The sequence below is a fragment of the Meleagris gallopavo genome, chromosome 6, assembly GCF_905368555.1.
Source record: "Meleagris gallopavo chromosome 6, MGAL_WU_HG_1.1, whole genome shotgun sequence".
NCBI lineage: Eukaryota > Metazoa > Chordata > Aves > Galliformes > Phasianidae > Meleagris > Meleagris gallopavo.
Window position 1 is genome coordinate 165,234 of NC_139409.1, and position 16,490 is coordinate 181,723.

Genomic DNA, 16,490 nt, shown 5'->3' on the forward strand with positions numbered 1-16,490 from the left:
CGTTGGTGGGGGGTTGGAGCTTCGTGATCCTTGAGATCCCTTCCAACCCAAACCATTCTGTGATTCTATGAAAGTGGTGTTAGAGATAAGGCCACGCTGTTCTCCTGGACAATAAGTGTGCCTGTGTCTCCACACAAGCCATAGCAGAGCAGTGTGTGCTCTGCTCGTGGGCATTGCTGACCTGTGCAGTGGCAGTGGGATCTCCTGTCCCAGCTCCTGAAGGCAGCCAGCAGACCTGGGACTAGATTGTGGGTTCTTTTGGGCTCCCCAGCTCTGGAAACAGACACGGAAAAGTACAGGAGTGAAGTCCAGCCCCATACCTAACCAGTGACACAATTTGCTTGTTTTGTGGGACAGACGATGAAGTCCAGGAGAGACATCTGCTGGGCCAGCGTGGTGGTTTTAACAGAACCTCCCTCTGCGGTGGGACAGCGTGGCCCAGGTCAGTGAGTCTGTGCAGCTGAGCGGTGCTCTGGGTGCAGAGCCTCCAGTGGCATCTCGCTGTGCTGCCCAGCACCCCGGGCTCTGGTCAGTTATAGGACTGGGCTGAGCACAGAGCACCCTGCAGGGGATGGCTGATGTTCCTGCAGCAGCTTCTGAGTGACTGCTGCTGACATTCACAGCCTGCCCAGCTGGAAGGTTATGTTGACAGGGCACAGCAATTAACGGCTTAGTTATAGGGAAGTAATCTGAGACTGAAAACATTTCACAGGTCCTGAACCTATGTCAAGTCACCACAACATCATGGCTAACAAGATCTGCTTTGTACCTCACCACAAGCCTCAATGGCTGCATTTGGGCATCCAAAATGTGGCTTCTGTGTCTGGAGGAGTATAGCACAGCTGGACACAGCCTACCCAGAGACCCAAAGGCATTACAACATTCCGAGGTTCCCATAGGAGTCTGTCTGCTGCAGTGCCAGGGAATTGAGCTGACCCTCCCAGGGCTTAGCCTGTGCCCATCAGGGTGCAGGCTTCCTCATTGCCCTTCCTCATTGCCTTGTGTTCATTGCAGTTCCCAGAGCAGCACGTGGGCCTTGGGAAGGATTTTTTAGTTCTTATGGATTGGTCTGAAGGGAATACCTCAGTACTCTGTCCCATATGATTTCTGACAACACCCTCCCTACCACCACCCTTGTCTCTGTTCCCTTGTTTCCAAGGTGGGGGCACAGTGAAGGGCAGGGATTCTGTAGAGTGAACCAGAAAGCACGGAGAGAAGTCTGAGGCTGCCTCTGTCCTTCGCACAGCCCAGTCCGTGTGGGTGACTGCATCCAGCAGCTGAAAATAAATTCCTGGAAGGTGGGAGGTCGCGGGGGAGCTGCCAAGCAGGACTATTTATACGGGGGTGAGTTAAGCCTGTGCCCAAACCCAGCCCAGAGCTGGGAAGCTGCGAACTGGGAGCAGCCTGCACAGGAGGCAGCCTGGGACAAGAAACTCTCAGCTGCAGCAGGCTTGCAAGGTTTGGAGTTGTCCTCTGTGCTGCCCATCATGGACTGCTCCTTTCCCTTCAGCTCTGCCACGCAGCGCTCGCTGCAGCAGGACAAGGAGCAGCCGGATCAGCAGAGGTGTGCTCGGCCCCCGTCCCCCCGCACCGAGCGCAGTGTGGCTGCCCAGCAGTCCTGGGTCGGCCGCACGGAGCCCCTGCAGTGCCAGGATCTGCTGGTGCAGAACGCGCTCTTCAGCGGGGACCTGGAGATGGTTCAGAAGTTCTTCACCCGGAGTGCAGCCATCAACCTCATCATTGAAACCAGGAGTGAGGAGCTGCGCTGGACCAGCAAGAAATTTGGTGGGTGTGCAGAGTGGGAACGCTGAGGGGAGGCTGTTGGTGACATCCTGTGCCGGGGTGGAGAGGCTGAGGAGCTGAGGATGAAGGCCGCTTTGCAGAGGCGTGGGCTCTTCTCAAGCATCCTGGCACAAGGCTGCAGACCATATTGACTTGAGTTGGGCTTTGGGGGATCCATCCTAGCAAGAGGCAACAGGGGTGAGCTTTCAGATGCAGGCGCTGACACTTTTTGGATGGTGAAGGTTACTGAGATCCAGGATTTTTATAACCATGTTCTGTATTGCTACGGTCTACTTAGGAAGAAAAATACAGATGTTATTTCCCTTTGCGTAACTGAGACTACTTATCAGAAAGCCATTAATTGCACGCTTTAATTCCTGCCCTGTGCTGGGCTGGCAGGCACTTCAGCAGCTCGCTTATAAAATCTGTGTCCCAGAGAAAACAGAGCAGCTTCTGTAAAACAATGTCACCCAGAAGTGCGTGTTATCACCGAAGATTCAAAATGTGAAAAACCCAACCAAACAGGTCTGTGCATCAAGCCCGGACCAAAGATGAAATGCAGAACACATCAGACACACCTGAGTCTTTGCGTGTCCCTGAACCGCACAAACGGGTGCTGAAACGTGCCAAGGGATGGCCTAAAATTAGAGCCCCATGACCTGGCATCACTGAGGTTCCTCCCTGCTGGTATTTGAGCGGCCCCCAGGTGCCCATGACACCAACTCACACCACCTTTTGTCTCCCACACAGTGCTTTTAGGCTTGGGGAACTCAGGCTCTCATTGGGCACTTGTTTACATCTGTGGGGACATTGAGGGTCCCACGAGGGGAGGCAGTGCACCCAGGTCTTCCTTCCTGTTACTCTTTCATGCACTGCATTGTGCCTGGGCTGCTGGTGGTGAAGTCTGCACAGGCAAAGGATGCTTTAGGATATCAGGATAGAGTGCAGTCATTTATTTCCATTATTAGGAGGGAAAGGTTCCCATTTTATACTCTACTCTGGTCTCCGTATCCTTGTTGTTGGTGTCTGTTTTGGCTGCATGATCTGAACGTCGTGACACAAAATGAAACCTTTCAAGAAGTTTGGAGTGTTTGTGAGAATGTGCTCTGAACAAATCGTGGTAACAAGCACTGTGAGCAAAGTGCGCTTCTGAAACCAGGGGGAGGATGTGTTTGTGCAGCAAGTGTGGAAGGGAAAATGCCATCTTAGGGTGAAAGGACCGCAGTGAGGAATGCCCAGTGACAGGGCTGTCAGAGAATGGGAAAAAGCAGAACTTAAACTGTAGGAGCTCTCAGCAAGGCTGAATTTCAAGGAAATATAGGAAGAGATCTAAAGGATAATCACATTCTATGTTTTCACTTGGCTTGTAATGCGTCATTTCCCATCCTTGATCTACTTCTAATGCTACTTTGACTTTGAGCTTTGATAAGAAATAACTTTCCCATTGCTTGTTTAAAAACCTGCCTGGTGCCACTGACCTGGTTGGAACCAGCAAAGAGGGGTGAGCGCAGCGCTGGACGGAGCCAGCAGCATGGCAGCTGCGTGCTGTGAGGCAGTCAGAGACGTGGTGCTGCAGTGGCACTGGCAGCAGTGGGGTGACGGCAGACACTGCTCCCTCTTGTCCTGTCAGCGACGTCCTGCCTCTACCCTCCTCCTCCACCCCACGTGCTGCGTGCGGTGCTGCAGCGGTTCCCTGTACGGCAGCGATGCAGAAGCGCTGCTGCCTGGTGGGAGATTCTTCCCTGCCCCTGGCACTACTGCAGGGTCACGAGGGTTCCCAAAATAGCAGAGAGATCTGAGCCGTTCCCAGCCCGAGCCAAGCAGGGCTGTGACATGTCCCTGCTCCCAGACAGGCGGTGCAGAGCACGGCGCTGGTGGGGCTGTGCCACAGGCTGTGGAGGCAGCGGGTCCGGCCGTGGCTCCGACTGCAGGCTGGGCTCTACATCATGGGCAGTCCCATGGGCAGAGGGGCTGAGCAGCGGGAGCCCATCTGCACACGGAAGGCAGAGGGCCCAGCCCAGGCCTTCTGGCAGGCGCTATTGGCAGGGGAGCAGGGGGTTGTGGACGACCTCCTCAGCCACCCTCAGCACCAGCTCAGCCCCAGCGCGGTGTTTGACACCAGTGACCTGGAGGAGTGGAGGAACTACCGCTTCAATTTCCGTGGGCTGAGTACGAGGGCTGCTGCGTGGGGCTGCCGGGCGCCCTCAGAGCTTTGCTTCTGCTGCAGGGCGTAGAATTGTGTGCTATGGGTTCTGCTTTGGCTGTGGAGAGGTGGGGATAGAAGTGAGTACTGGATGTGGTGGGGTGCCCCTGTCTGTGGTTGGAGTGTGAGGTGTGCTCTGGGCACCTGGCCCTCATATGGCTGTGTGGGAAAGCTTCTGGGTTTCCCCTCTGGACACAGGAATTCAGGCTCCAGGTTGTGCTCCTATAGCCTGCTTCCATGTCCCTGTGCTTCTGTGCAGCTAAGCTGGCTGCAGGGCTGCTGGTGCTCTCTGCAAGCTGTCATGGATGAGGAGTTGCCACAGCTCTGTGCTGGGTCCTTGGGGAGGTTCTGTTTGAACCCAGTCCTATAAGAACAGCTGAGTGCATGCCATCTCTGCAAGAAGAGGTAAGAAGGAAGCAGTCCTGAGCAATCGGGTGGCCTGGGATGGGACACGGCCCTGCAGCTCAGCCCAAAGAGGCAGCAGGAAGCATGATTGAAGGAGAGCTTTTCTTTAACAGCTACAGGCTGTGTGCCTGCAGACTGCACCAGCTCAGCAGTGGTTCCAGCTGAGTCAGCATCTTTAGGAACTGGCAGCTTTCAGCTGCTCCTCTGCCACGGGCCCTGGATGACCATCTCTGCTGAGGCTTGCCTGTCTGAGCCACGCTCAGGGCTTTTCTTTGTGACAGCCTGCTCCAGCAACCATTTGTTTTGCTGCCTGGTCCTTCTCTGGTGATGCCTCACGCATGCTGTTCTCCCCAACCACCCTGTCGCTCTCAGCCCTGCCTTTGCCCACAGTCTCCTCACCCACTGTGCTCCTGCCAGCAGAAGTCTTGTGCTGCTCAGGTGAGCTGCAGATGAGAAGCCAAACCCCGGAAAAGGCCTTGGCCCTGGGGCTTCTCCTGCTCCTTGGGGTAGGCAATCAGCCTCAGCCCAATCCTGGCTGTCCTGTGCCCTCAGCGGGCCAGGCCCAAGGCAGAGACTTTGGTAACTGGCAGGTTACCAAAGCATGATTGAGCTCCTTGAGGGAAAACCCCAGTCTCAGGAGGTATATTATGTACCCTTAGAACAGGGCAGCTCTGGACCCAGGGCCGGATGTGGCTCCCTGACTCCCCTTTCTCTGCAGGACTGTGGTCTCTGAGCTACGAGCAAGAGCTCACCACACCACTACACATCACAGCCAGCCGGGGCTACACAGACTGCCTGCAGCTCCTGCTGCTCAGGGGTGCTGCCGTCAACTTCGCACCGGGGGGTAAGACTGCCCTGCACGAGGCTTGTGTGGCAGCCAGCACTGACTGCGTGCGCCTGCTGCTCAGCTTTGGCGCTGACCCTGAGGCTGTCTCTGAGGATGGCTACAAGCCTCTGCATCTCTGCAAGAGTCCAGACTCCATCAAGTGAGTTCTGCCCAAGGGAAATAGGGGGATCTCCCATGCTTGAGCCCCACCTTGTGCGGAAGGGATCCTTCCACACACCTGCAGGTGGGCTGGTGGATGCGACCAGTTGGCTGGTGCGTAGGGTGGCTTGGCTGCATATTCCTGGGCCAGGGCCATCTCAGATGCCTGCCAGATGACTGCAGGCTCCAGTTCTCAGAGCCGATGCAGCCGAATGTGGTACTGCTGCCTTGCTGCCCACTGGCAGCACAGAGCTGATGGATGATGCTGTGGAACTCGAGGCACGCGTGTGCCGATGGATGTGGATGCAGACCCTGGGTGTACTGACGCTTATCAGGCACCTGTGGAAAGAAAGGAGGCTGGGTTAGGGCAACAGAATCTCTGCTGCCCAGCTGTCCTGGCTTAAACCCACTGTTCCAGGCATGAGGAGCTGGGATTCGGGGATTCTTGGAAGTTGTGAAAGCCATGGGGTGGTGCAGACAAGAAGATGTGGGGGTTGCAGGTAGGATAGGAGCTGTACAGGAGGGGTTGTCACCGAGTCTTCACGGCCCTCACAGGTGCGTTCAGCAGCTGCTGAAGCACGGTGCCCATGTAAACAGCCGGACGGAGGAGGAGGAGGACATAGCGCTGCACGTGGCAGCACGGCACGGCCTCCCCGATCACGTCCAGCTGCTGCTGCAACACGGAGCAGAGCTGGAGGCGAGGAACGAGGAGGGGCAGACGCCGCTGAATGCTGCCTGCGCACAGCCACACTCGCCCCGGGACATGGAGCGGTACTACAAGGTTTGCCAGCTGCTGGTGGAGAGCGGTGCCAGCGTCAACGCTGCTGACAGGGACCATCAGCACCCACTGCACTTGGCCTGCAAGAACGCCAGCGCTCAGATAGCAGAGCTGCTGCTGGCCCGGGGTGCAAACGTCAACATCATGAACTACAGTGGCAACACAGCCCTGCACAACATCCTGCAGACAGCTGCCTACAAGCTGGAGCACCATCCCGAGCTCGTGGTGCGGACCCTGCTCAACTACGGGGCCATCCGCATCTGGCCTGGCTCCCTCCTCAAGGTGCGTGGGGCTGGGAGTGCAGCGGGAGGGCAGACAGTGACACTGGGACTGCAGGGGGAGCGAGGGTGATCCTGACGCAGCAGGGTGTGCTCTGGGCTTGCTGGCCTGGCTGCTTCCTCCCAGGGCTGGGGGAGAAGGAAAAGCTGCTATTGCTAAGGGATTTCCTGAAGCTTTCTCCCTGGGGCGTGTTCTCCTGTAGGGTTCTACAGCACCCATCTGCTGGGCTGTATGGACAATCCCTGCCAAGTTTCTGTAACTGCTTGCCTCAGGAAGCGCTGCCTGCCTTCTTCTCAGGTGTTGGTTCTCCTCCCTGGGGTGTATCCTCCAGCTCATTGCAAGACACCAGCAAATGAAGAGTTAAGTTCCTGTCTTAATTCCTGAGCAGTGCAATAATTACCCAGCCCGGAGATCAGCAGATTGCTCTCCCCTTTGGGAAAATACAGGAAAATCAACAATTAACACTAATTAATCTCCTATTAACGCCAGATAATGAGGATCACTCTTACAGCCGGAATAGACTCTGACAGCGGCTGCTGGCCTGGGCCATAGGGAGTGGGGACCCGGGGCTGTGGGGCTGTGCTGGGTACAGCCACGTGTGGGTGCTGTGTGTTCCCCAGACCGTGCTGGTGTAAAGAAACGGTCCCAAGCGCGTCTCTTGCACTTCTGGGTGCTGAGAAACACGGGCACGGTGCACAGCAGAGATCTGCGTCGCACCAAATGCGTACAGTCTCTTTCTGGGGCTCACAGGCGCGTGGTGTTGGGACTCCAATTACACACAGCGCAGGCAGAGGATGTCCGCAGCCTCACCCAGCACAGCGCAGCCCCGAGAGCCCCACGGAGCTCCCATCGGAAGGGCTGTGCTTTGGTCCTGCTGCACACGGGACGGCGTCAGCCCCCGCCCCACGTGGCTCCTGCTCTGACCAGACGTGTGAGGAAAGCAGCCAGGCGCACAGCACGGGGGTGGGAGTACCGAGGCAGCTTTGTGAGAGGTGAGGCTGTGACCGCAGGGCCGTGCTTCCATCCATGGGCTGCCTCCCACACACAGGTGCTGCGGTACTGCAATGCCTGCCCGCGTGCCATCGAGGCCCTGATGAACTGCTACGACCACGTGCGTGTGTCTGAAGAGTGGGTGTCGGCGGTGCCCGCAGAAGTTGTGCAGGTGAGGGGTGGGAGGTCTGGGAACGGGGCTGGGGGGCCTGCAGGGCAGCGGGTGGGAGGGCTGCAGCCGAGTGCCGGGGCAGAGGGGAACCACCCGGCTCAGCTCTGCTCCCGGAGTGGGACCGTCCGTTCTGTGTGTCTCTGAGTCTCTATTCTCTCCCCACAGAAGTACCCCCGTTTCTACCAGTCGCTGTTCTCCCTGCAGCAGAGGCCCCGCTCCCTGCAGCACCTGGCCCGCTGCGCACTCAGGGCCTTCCTGGAGGGCCGGCTGCTCCCGGTGCTCTCCCAGCTGCGCCTGCCCAGCGCCCTGCACCGCTTCCTGCTGCTCAGTTTCGAGGACGTTCTCTACTGAGTGCGTGGCCCTACATCCCACTGTGTCCTTCTGTGCAGATTTTACATCCTTCCCGCTGATCCCTTCCCTATTGCTGCCAGCGCCTCTGCTGTGCTGTCCCTGCCATCCCTGCGTGCTGCCTCCCGTTCCTCTGGAGTGCTCCGTGCACCCACACTAACCAGGACGAGCTCCAGACTCACCAAGAAAAGCAAGAGATGAGGCTCAGGGCATTTTGTGGATCGGGGAAACGTGCTGGATTGATCTCAGCTTTGTTGTAGACCATCCGCCTTCCTATCCCAAACCTACAAATTCTAACCCGACCCAGGCTGCTTTCTGTCATGGACGTCTGTTGGATCTTATCTTTTGTCATGTTTACAGTCTGTACACAAGGCTTTTTGGAATAATCACTAATAAATGCCAGCCTACAACTTCTGCCCTGCCTTGCAGACTGTCCCAGCTCAGTGTGACAGCTGTGCACAGCAGCTCATGTACTCAGACCTACGCGTCCATCTGCTCCTCTGAGGACCAGGGACGAAGGGTGCTGGGCATGGAGCTGAGGCCTCCTGAATGCACTCTTCCCATGCAGGTGCAGTGTCTGGATTTGCCTGGCCTTGCAGCTTAGAGCAGTGCTTGTGCCAGCTCCAGGAGTGTGGGGCGAGGAGGAACCGTGCCCTGGGCACAGAGCAGCCTGCCCCTGTGCCCCCAGCCACTGACAGCCCAGTGCGGGGCCACGCACAGCTCATGCTGCACTGTGAGAAAGGTAAAAGTAGCATCTACTTCTGTGATTTTAAGTCAGTGCTGTCAAGGCTAACCAGCTCCTAGCTATTTGCTGGAAGTTAATTCCATCCTGTCACTGCCTCAGGGAGTGCCTGGGCTGCTGCTGTCTGGCAGAGTATGTGCTAGGACAGCACTGTGATCACTCCTCTTTGTGCAGTGATCTTCTGAAGCCTCTGAATATCCACACTGGTCCCAGGGCACAGGGACGTGCAGAGCTGAAGGCTGAGCAGTGGGACAGACCTCTGCCTCTGCCTGGACACAGAGCGTAGCTCTGCTCCCCGTCACCACTGCCTTGCACAGCCAGTCAATGCTGCTCTGAAGTAGTGAGCCTGACAGAACGGTGAGCTGTGGTGTGCCATTCCTTGTGTGTTTGCACCAGGGATGCATCACGCACAGCGTGGTTGCTAACGGGACACAATATGGATGTGCTCTTAGGCTCACAGCGTGTGCCAGGAAGCTGGCTGCAGAGTCTGCATGGCCAGGTAACGTGGTCACAGCATAGAGATGATGTAACCCAAAAAGGATTGACAGCTTCCTTTATGGCATCAGTGGGCAGGGAGAGGAGGTGATTTCCCACAACTGCCTACAAAACAGCAGGAGGAGAGCAAGGGAGTGAGAGCTTTTGAATACATGGGATAGCAGCCCCTGCTTGTAGCACGTTTCAGGAGTGCACTGCCTTGAACCAGAGCTGGAACCCAGCATGAAGTCACCACCTCTCTGCTGGCCAAGCTCACATGGCTGCTCAGGGTGATTTGTTTATGGGAGCAAGTCCCATAGCCTAATTCTTGCAATTCGAACCACTTTTTATAGTGGTTTATAGTTTGGTATGATGCATCTGTGGTTGGAGGAAGGACAAAATAGGAGGGCATGTCTTGTGGTGATGGTGTGGATTTGGGTTGCCTTAAGCTGGCTAGACATCCTTGGTATGGAGGCAGCCTACAGAGCAGTGCATATGGGTTTGGTTTTTTGTTTGTTTGTTTGTTTGTTTTAATTTTAGTTTTGGCTGAGTTGAAAAAGACCACAGTGCTCATCCAGTCCCAACCCCCTGCTGTGTGCAGGTCACCAACCAGCAGCCCAGGCTGCCCAGAGCCACATCCAGCCTGGCCTTGGATGCCTGCAGGGATGGGGCATCCACAGCCTCCTTGGGCAACCTGTTCCAGCGCCTCACCACCCTCTGGCTGAAAAACTTCCTCCTCAGATCCAACCTAAACCTCCTCTGTCTCAGTTTAAAACCATTCCCCTTGTCCTATCACCATCCACATTTCCAGTGCTGTCCTGCAGTAATGTATGTTCAGTAATGTGTACTGAGCTACTAATACAATATCATTTTTGTGAGGTCAGAGGAGGCCTGAATTTAATTGTTCTACTTTGCCGATGGTATTTCTCACAGCTGTTAGACTTCAGGCCCAGCCCCATACCACCTCTGCGGCCGCTGGGATCTGCCCTGCATTTCGGCGCTGAGGGCAGTGCAGTCTGAAAGAGATCAACCTACAGAATCTCTGTTTCTGCAACCAGAGGAGCACACAGTGCCCCTGCACACGTGGGCAGCCCAATTCCAGGAGCTGCCTGTCCTCTTTGGGCACCTGCTGTGATGCAGGAGCTGCACTGAAACCAGCTTGAATCTGTTTTCAGTGTCACAGGGAGCTGCTGCACCCAGGTGCCAGGAATGCCTCCTGGGCACAGGCAGTTTTCAGCTTTGGCATTCGTCTGCACTTTTGGGCAGAGCAAAGGGAGGCGCCCTGGTGACCGGCAGAGTAATGTGAGCCCATGGCCGTGCCCAGAACAAAGCTGTCCCATTTCCAAGCAGAAGTTTCCATCCCAGCCGCAGCTGCTGGGTGTCACTCTGCCCTCTCTGAAAACACTGCCTACCCCTTCTTCCAAGTGTCCCCTTCCTTTAGCTGAAGGGTCAGCTTCCACTGATACCAGCCCTGGTGATGCTGTAACTCAGGTATGGCGTTGTCTGGTTCTGGGCCCCTCACAGCGGGAAGACATGGAGGCTCTGCAGGGTGTGCAGAGAGGGGCAGCGGAGCTGCGAGGTCAGGAGCGCAGATCTCACGTGGAGCAGCTGAGGGAGCTGGGATTGTTCAGTCTGGAGGAGGCTCAGGGGAGACCTGGTGGCTCTCTACAGCTGCCTGAAAGGAGGTGGTGGTGAGGTGGGGGTCGGCCTCTTCTCCCACGTAACAGCGATATGGTGAGAGGGAACGGCCTGACGCTGTGCCAGGGGAGGCTCAGGCTGGATGTTAGGAACAGTTTCTTCCCTGAAAGGGTGGTCAGGCACAGAAGCAGGCTGCCCAGGGAGGTGGTGGAGTCGCTGTCCCTGGAGTTGTTCAAGAAACGTGGAGATGTTGCAGTGAGGGACCTGGGTTAGTGGGGAAGTGGTGGTAGGTGGACAGGTGGACTGGATGATCTCAGAGGTCTTTTCCAACCTTGGTGGTTCTGTAACCTTTCCCTATGTGCTTTCCAGCCTCAGATATCTGCTTGATCCTCACCTGTCCTGTCCCTCGGTAAGCAGCATTATGTGCCACATTATCATATTTAACAGCTCTGTGTGGATCTTCCTCTACCATGCATTTAACCTGCCAATTTTTGGACCCAGTAAGTGTATTATGATACTCTTCTAGAAAGAAGCTCTAAGTTGCACACTGTGCCCATCATCTCTGCCATTTGTCCTCATGCTGTCACCTTGTTTCATGGCGTACCTTTCACAGAATCACAGAATTGTAGGGGTTAGAAGGGACCTCTAGAGATCATCGAGACCAACCCCCCTGCCAAAGCAGGTTCCCTACACCAGGTCGCACAGGACAGAATCAAACCTTTAAACTCTTGCCTTCAAAAAATCTGTGCATTTGTGGACTGTTCTGCGTCAACTACTCCAGATCTTACAGATGACTGCCTCTTCCCTCCTTAATCAGTCGGAATTCCATCTGGCTGTGTCACTCCCTGTGTAAAAGCTGCCACCCCCCCTTAACCACAAGCATAGACCTTCCCAGGTCCCGGTGCATCCGTTTGAGCTGAGAGGATTGGCCCTGAGCCTCGCATCCGAAATGTGGCTGCACTGTGTTTTGTAGGGTTACTCTCAGCGCCGTGGCTGTGAGATGTGCACAACTGTGCTTGGCATTACCAGGTGCATGAGGCCCAGGAGGTGCTTTGGCACCAGAATCTCCTCTGTTCAGGTGGCACACAACACACCTTCTATTTCTTGAGCTCATTGCTGTCCACTATCTGGTCTCTGTATTAAAATGAAGCCTACATTCTTCGTGCTTCCGTGCTGTGCCTGGAACTTGGATACACCAAAGCCAGTTTTTCAGGAGCCTGACATTCCTGCAGTGCAGATCCTGTTGTTCTGGCCAAGCACCACCTGACGCTTTCACCATCCCAACATTTCATTTTTAACCACCTCAACAATTCTACCAGAAATTACTTTTCCTTTTCTCCCTGCGTGCTAATAACACATAGCACTGATATGGGAATGGAATGCTAGCAGTACTCCTGGCAGAGCTACATGGCATAACTGTTCCGTTACCCAGCTTCCTCAACTCCATTAATACTGATTGCATCGCCTATAGCAGACAGCTCACATTTCCCATACAATATGGTGTAGAACCAAGTCAAGTGACCTACAGGAGTCCAGACATGTCATCTGTATGTAGTCAGCTCTACTGAGTGCTTGTAGGCTTACAAAGAAAACAAACAAACAAACAAAACAAATGAACAAAAGCCCCCAGTGTTTATAAGTAACTCTTTCACTTAGAAAGAATGAATGCTGTTATTTGGGGCGCTGGCTTTCACCAATTCATCGAGCATCCCTTGGCTGTTTACCTGGGACTGCTGGGGTCTATGCTGAATTAAGTGCTCTCTATTTTCTTGGATATCTGTGACCACATTAAATACCAGTCAGACGTCAGATTTCTTCCCTCGGTTATCTCAAGTTCCCCAATGTGCCATGATTTGTCATAAAGCAAAACAAAAGGTCCAGTGAACTCATCAGCCAACTAAAAACTCTTGGATGCAAGTTATCCTCCACAGACTACAGAGATTGTTAATTAGTTCCTTTTCAGCACCTTCCTTAGTCACTGATGCAATAGGTGGTGTACCACCACCACCGTGAAATACGAATATCATCCCTTGCTATTGCCTCAAATACAGAGCAGGAATATGTACCAGCTTCTTGTTTTCACACACGGCAGCCTGAGGAAGGTGCCCAGGCACTGCGAGCTTTGGCATCTGTTACTCTGGAGTCTGTATTTTAAAAAACAAAGCAAAAAGGAATCGGTGAGGATTCAAAGAGCCACGAGCGAGCTGTGGGTTGCCAGTGATGCAGAGCAGTGCAAATCTGGGCCAGGCGGTGGGTTACACAGCACGGTCAATTCCCAGGGCGCTGTGTGCAGTCCTGGGCACTGCAGGCAGAGGTGCGATGGTGCTCTGCCAGGACGGCCCCACACCTCCTGGTGGCACAGGGAGTGTGGGGCAGCTGTGGCTCTTCAGCATCGCCAGCCCTTCTACCTGGCACTCGGAGATAAGATGAGGTCCAGTGCTGGAAATGGAAGCTGGGCAAAAACAGATTAGAAATGAGATGGGTTTTAATAGTGAGGATAATTAATCTGCTAGCTAATTGCCTCTTAGAATAGCTTATCGTGCTGAATGTAGATTTCTCATCTCTGTCACCTTTAAAATCATCACCAGGCCTGCCCTTGCCCAGGCCACGCTTCATCCTGTGCGATGCTCAGCCCAAGTCCCAGGCTGATCAGAGTGCTTAATTACAGCACTGTAATCCATGATTCTTCACTCCCACGCTGGTCTGCTGCTGGCCTCCACTGCAGCTGGGACTGCATCTGACCCTGGGGTAATTAAACAGCTCCATGTTTCCACCAACAGCTCTGCTCATGGATACTTCACTTGATGCCTCTGACTTCCCCTTAGCTCCCTGCACTGTATGAATGCTGGTTGGCACCGGCTCTGTTGAATTCCTTGCTCTGGATGTGCTGCACACTCTGGATTCTGAAAAAGACATTCTGAAATAAAAGGTGACGGTAGCTTATACTCCTGGTTCGATATTTTCTCTTGCTCAGTTCCACTCACAGACTTTGGCTTTGAGACTCCGGCCCCTTTGGATGTGTCACCCTGTGGGACGGGGCAGTGTCTGCGGAGCTCCAGAGGATCTCAGCACGAGGAGTGATACACATGAGGCTGCTGCCATGAGTTTCTATGGGGACTCACCTGAGGAGGTTCTCCATGATGTTCAGACGTCCCAAGGTCCTCTACCCCGTGGCAGCAGAACCCTCAGCATTGCCCTGAGCTGCAGCCCCACAGTGCAGCCACAAGCAGAGCTCTCTGCTGACCTTTCCGTGTCAGTTTTGGCCCTGCCACAGCTCTGCTGGTGCTCAGTGCTTCTTGCGTCTCACTATCAGGAGCACGGAGACAAGTGCTCACACACCTCTGCTCCCATTCAGATGCTGATGCTCCCATAGTACCAAAGGTATCTCACAGCTCACCAGTAGCAGCTGGTCAGACCAAGGCTGCTTCCTCAGCAGGCTGAAGGGCCAGTGGGAAGGGGACAGAAAGAGCAGATGCTCTCTCACATAAAGAGAGCACATAAAGATTTCAGAATGAAATTAAGAAAATGCAGGATAGAGTGAAGAACTACTAGATGAGTGTGTAACTCGTCGCCCATTTGGGGACAGTTTCCTGTACTGAAGACACAGTGATAAGCAGGGGCTTACCTGGAGGGCTGTCCTGCACCTGGCACTGCTCACAGGTGTTGAAGACCCACAGGAAGGAACAGCCACTGTGCTTATTTAATCTGCAGAAGATGCTGCACCTGCTGGGGCTGCAGACCTGTAAAGAAAAATACCAAGTTCTCCCCTGGAGGCAGCAAAGCCCAGCTCCAGGGGCCATAAGGCCCAACCTGCCAGAGATGGGGCATGCTGAGATCATGGCAGAGGCTGAAAGCTAGGATCAGTGTGCCTGGAGGGGAGGAGGCTCAGGGGATCTCATCAGTGTCCACAAACACCTGAAGGGAGGGTAAAAGGAGATGGAACCGAGCACCTTTCAACATTCACAGGGCCAGGACAAGAGACAACGGGCACCGGTCAGAATTCAGGACTCTGAGCATCAGGAAACGCTTCCTTACCATGCAGATGACTGAGCATTGGCACAGGTTTCTTGCAGAGATTATGGGAGATATTCAACAGCCACGTGGATGTGGTCCTGGGCCATGTGGGAGGGAGCTGGAGCAGACAGGCTCCAGAAGCTCATTCCAAACCCAAGCACTCTGTGACTCTCTGACGCTGTGACTGAATGGAGAAAGCCCTTTGCAAAGGCTCCTTGGTAACCTCCAGGAATCTCCAACCTCCCCCTTCCCCTGCTCAATCCCCTGCAGCCAGGGGCCAACAGTGCCAGCTATGCCATCATACAAAATGCACCCTGTCTCACCTGTTGAGGACTCTACTCTGCCTTGAGCAGTTCTCTTCTCATGAAGGTGGTGACTTGGTGATGATTTCTCCCTGGAGATCTCACGCTTACCTTGCTCTTTCTTTCTCTCTCCCTTCTCCCCATTCTGTCTGTATCAGAAGCTATATTTCCTGAGAAATGCCTCTGATCTCCATTGGGAACAGTCATGCTGCAGCTGAGCAGCTGGCCTAGATGGAGGAGCTACCTTGATGGTTGTAGCAGAAATGCTGCCACAGCTTGAAGCAGTGATTGAGAACCTGGTGGGAAGGCAGGGGCAGCCCAGGGGAGCTCAGGTGCAGGCGATGTACTGAGTGATAGAAGGGGTGGAGCCAGGATGCACCCCTTCCAGACCTCGTTTGAGGGTTGGCAGTGGAGGTGAGGGTATCTCTCTTGAGATCCCTGCATCCCTAAGGTCTTCTGAAGGCAAGCAGCTTCTTGCCTTTATTTCTGTGTTCACTGCTGTTGCATTTGGGCATGTCCTCGTTTGCTGCAACCTGGGATCTTGTTGCTCTGCTGTCATTGCTGCACTTTTCCATTGTGTTACAACGGTCCTCGGAGAGATTATGCAGGGAGAAAATGAAGGTAACTTTGCAGCTCAGGTGCGGGCACTGCTTTGGGAATGTTGCCCAGAACAACCAGTCTTGGTCTGCTGTACAAACATGAGCCAAAAGCAAGCAGGAACTTTCAGCTGCACCTGATGCCAGAACAGCAGTGAGGCAATACCGCTGCAGTGCCAATAGAAGCCAACCGTGTGCCTCAGGACCCAGGATTTTATCTGCAGCGCTTGACTAATATCACTCTTCCAGAGCAGGAAAAGCCAAAACCCTGGATGGAGGAGATGTTAGCTCTCCTAAACAGAACAGGCCTCAGAGATGTATGAAGGCTTCTACTTTTTCAAGGAGTGAAGAACTGAAATCAGGAGACCGGGGGCAGACAAGTCAGGTTTCAGTGCCATCTGTCTGCCCACGGTGTTTCCAGCACTGGGTGCAGGATTCAAGAGGGGTGCCAGGGAATGCTGAAGTCCTGAGGTGGGATTGTGCTCTACTCATTGGCGTGGACCACGGTGTGATCTTTGCTGGGTAGACCTGCTGAGGACAAGGGTGCTGCTTCACCTGTGCACTGCAGTATTTTCTGCCTCACCCGTGGGGCCTGGGGCAAATGGGCAAGGAGAGATGGTGCAGATGCGCCTGGATCGACTGCTGTCACTCTGGGTACTGACATGGTTGGCACCTTAGCTGATGAGACCCAGAAAACCCAACAGCCCTCACTCCAGCTGAGAGAAAGTATTCTTCCAGGTGCAGTGCTGGGAGGGCTTTCTGTCTTCCCTCGTGCACCTGGG

The 16,490-nt window shown here is 54.5% G+C and overlaps 1 protein-coding gene across 2 annotated transcripts; it reads left to right on the forward strand.

Annotated features, from left to right (window-relative positions):
- Window positions 1-1,353: 1,353 nt before the first annotated feature.
- Window positions 1,354-13,609, forward strand: ASB10 (ankyrin repeat and SOCS box containing 10). 2 transcript variants are annotated; one of them, XM_003214250.5, is made up of 5 exons: window positions 1,354-1,785; window positions 5,109-5,376; window positions 5,931-6,435; window positions 7,481-7,594; window positions 7,760-13,608. In XM_003214250.5, exons 1-5 carry the CDS (start codon window positions 1,488-1,490, stop codon window positions 7,943-7,945), a joined length of 1,371 nt encoding a protein of 456 aa, XP_003214298.1. In that variant the 5' UTR covers window positions 1,354-1,487; the 3' UTR covers window positions 7,946-13,608. The 2 variants fall into 2 exon arrangements, with proteins under 2 accessions (XP_003214298.1, XP_010706078.1); XM_010707776.4 differs by lacking the exon at window positions 1,354-1,785 and adding an exon at window positions 1,814-3,951 and having other exon boundaries at window positions 7,760-13,609.
- The last annotated feature ends 2,881 nt before the right edge of the window (window positions 13,610-16,490 follow it).

Excerpts from the sequence above, each read along its gene's own strand:
- ASB10 (XM_003214250.5), top strand. The coding sequence starts at position 1,488 with ATGGACTGCTCCTTTCCCTTCAGCTCTGCCACGCAGCGCTCGCTGCAG. Across the intron at positions 1,786-5,108 it reads CTGGACCAGCAAGAAATTTG|GACTGTGGTCTCTGAGCTAC; the intron begins GTGGGTGTGCAG and ends CTTTCTCTGCAG. Across the intron at positions 5,377-5,930 it reads AAGAGTCCAGACTCCATCAA|GTGCGTTCAGCAGCTGCTGA; the intron begins GTGAGTTCTGCC and ends CGGCCCTCACAG.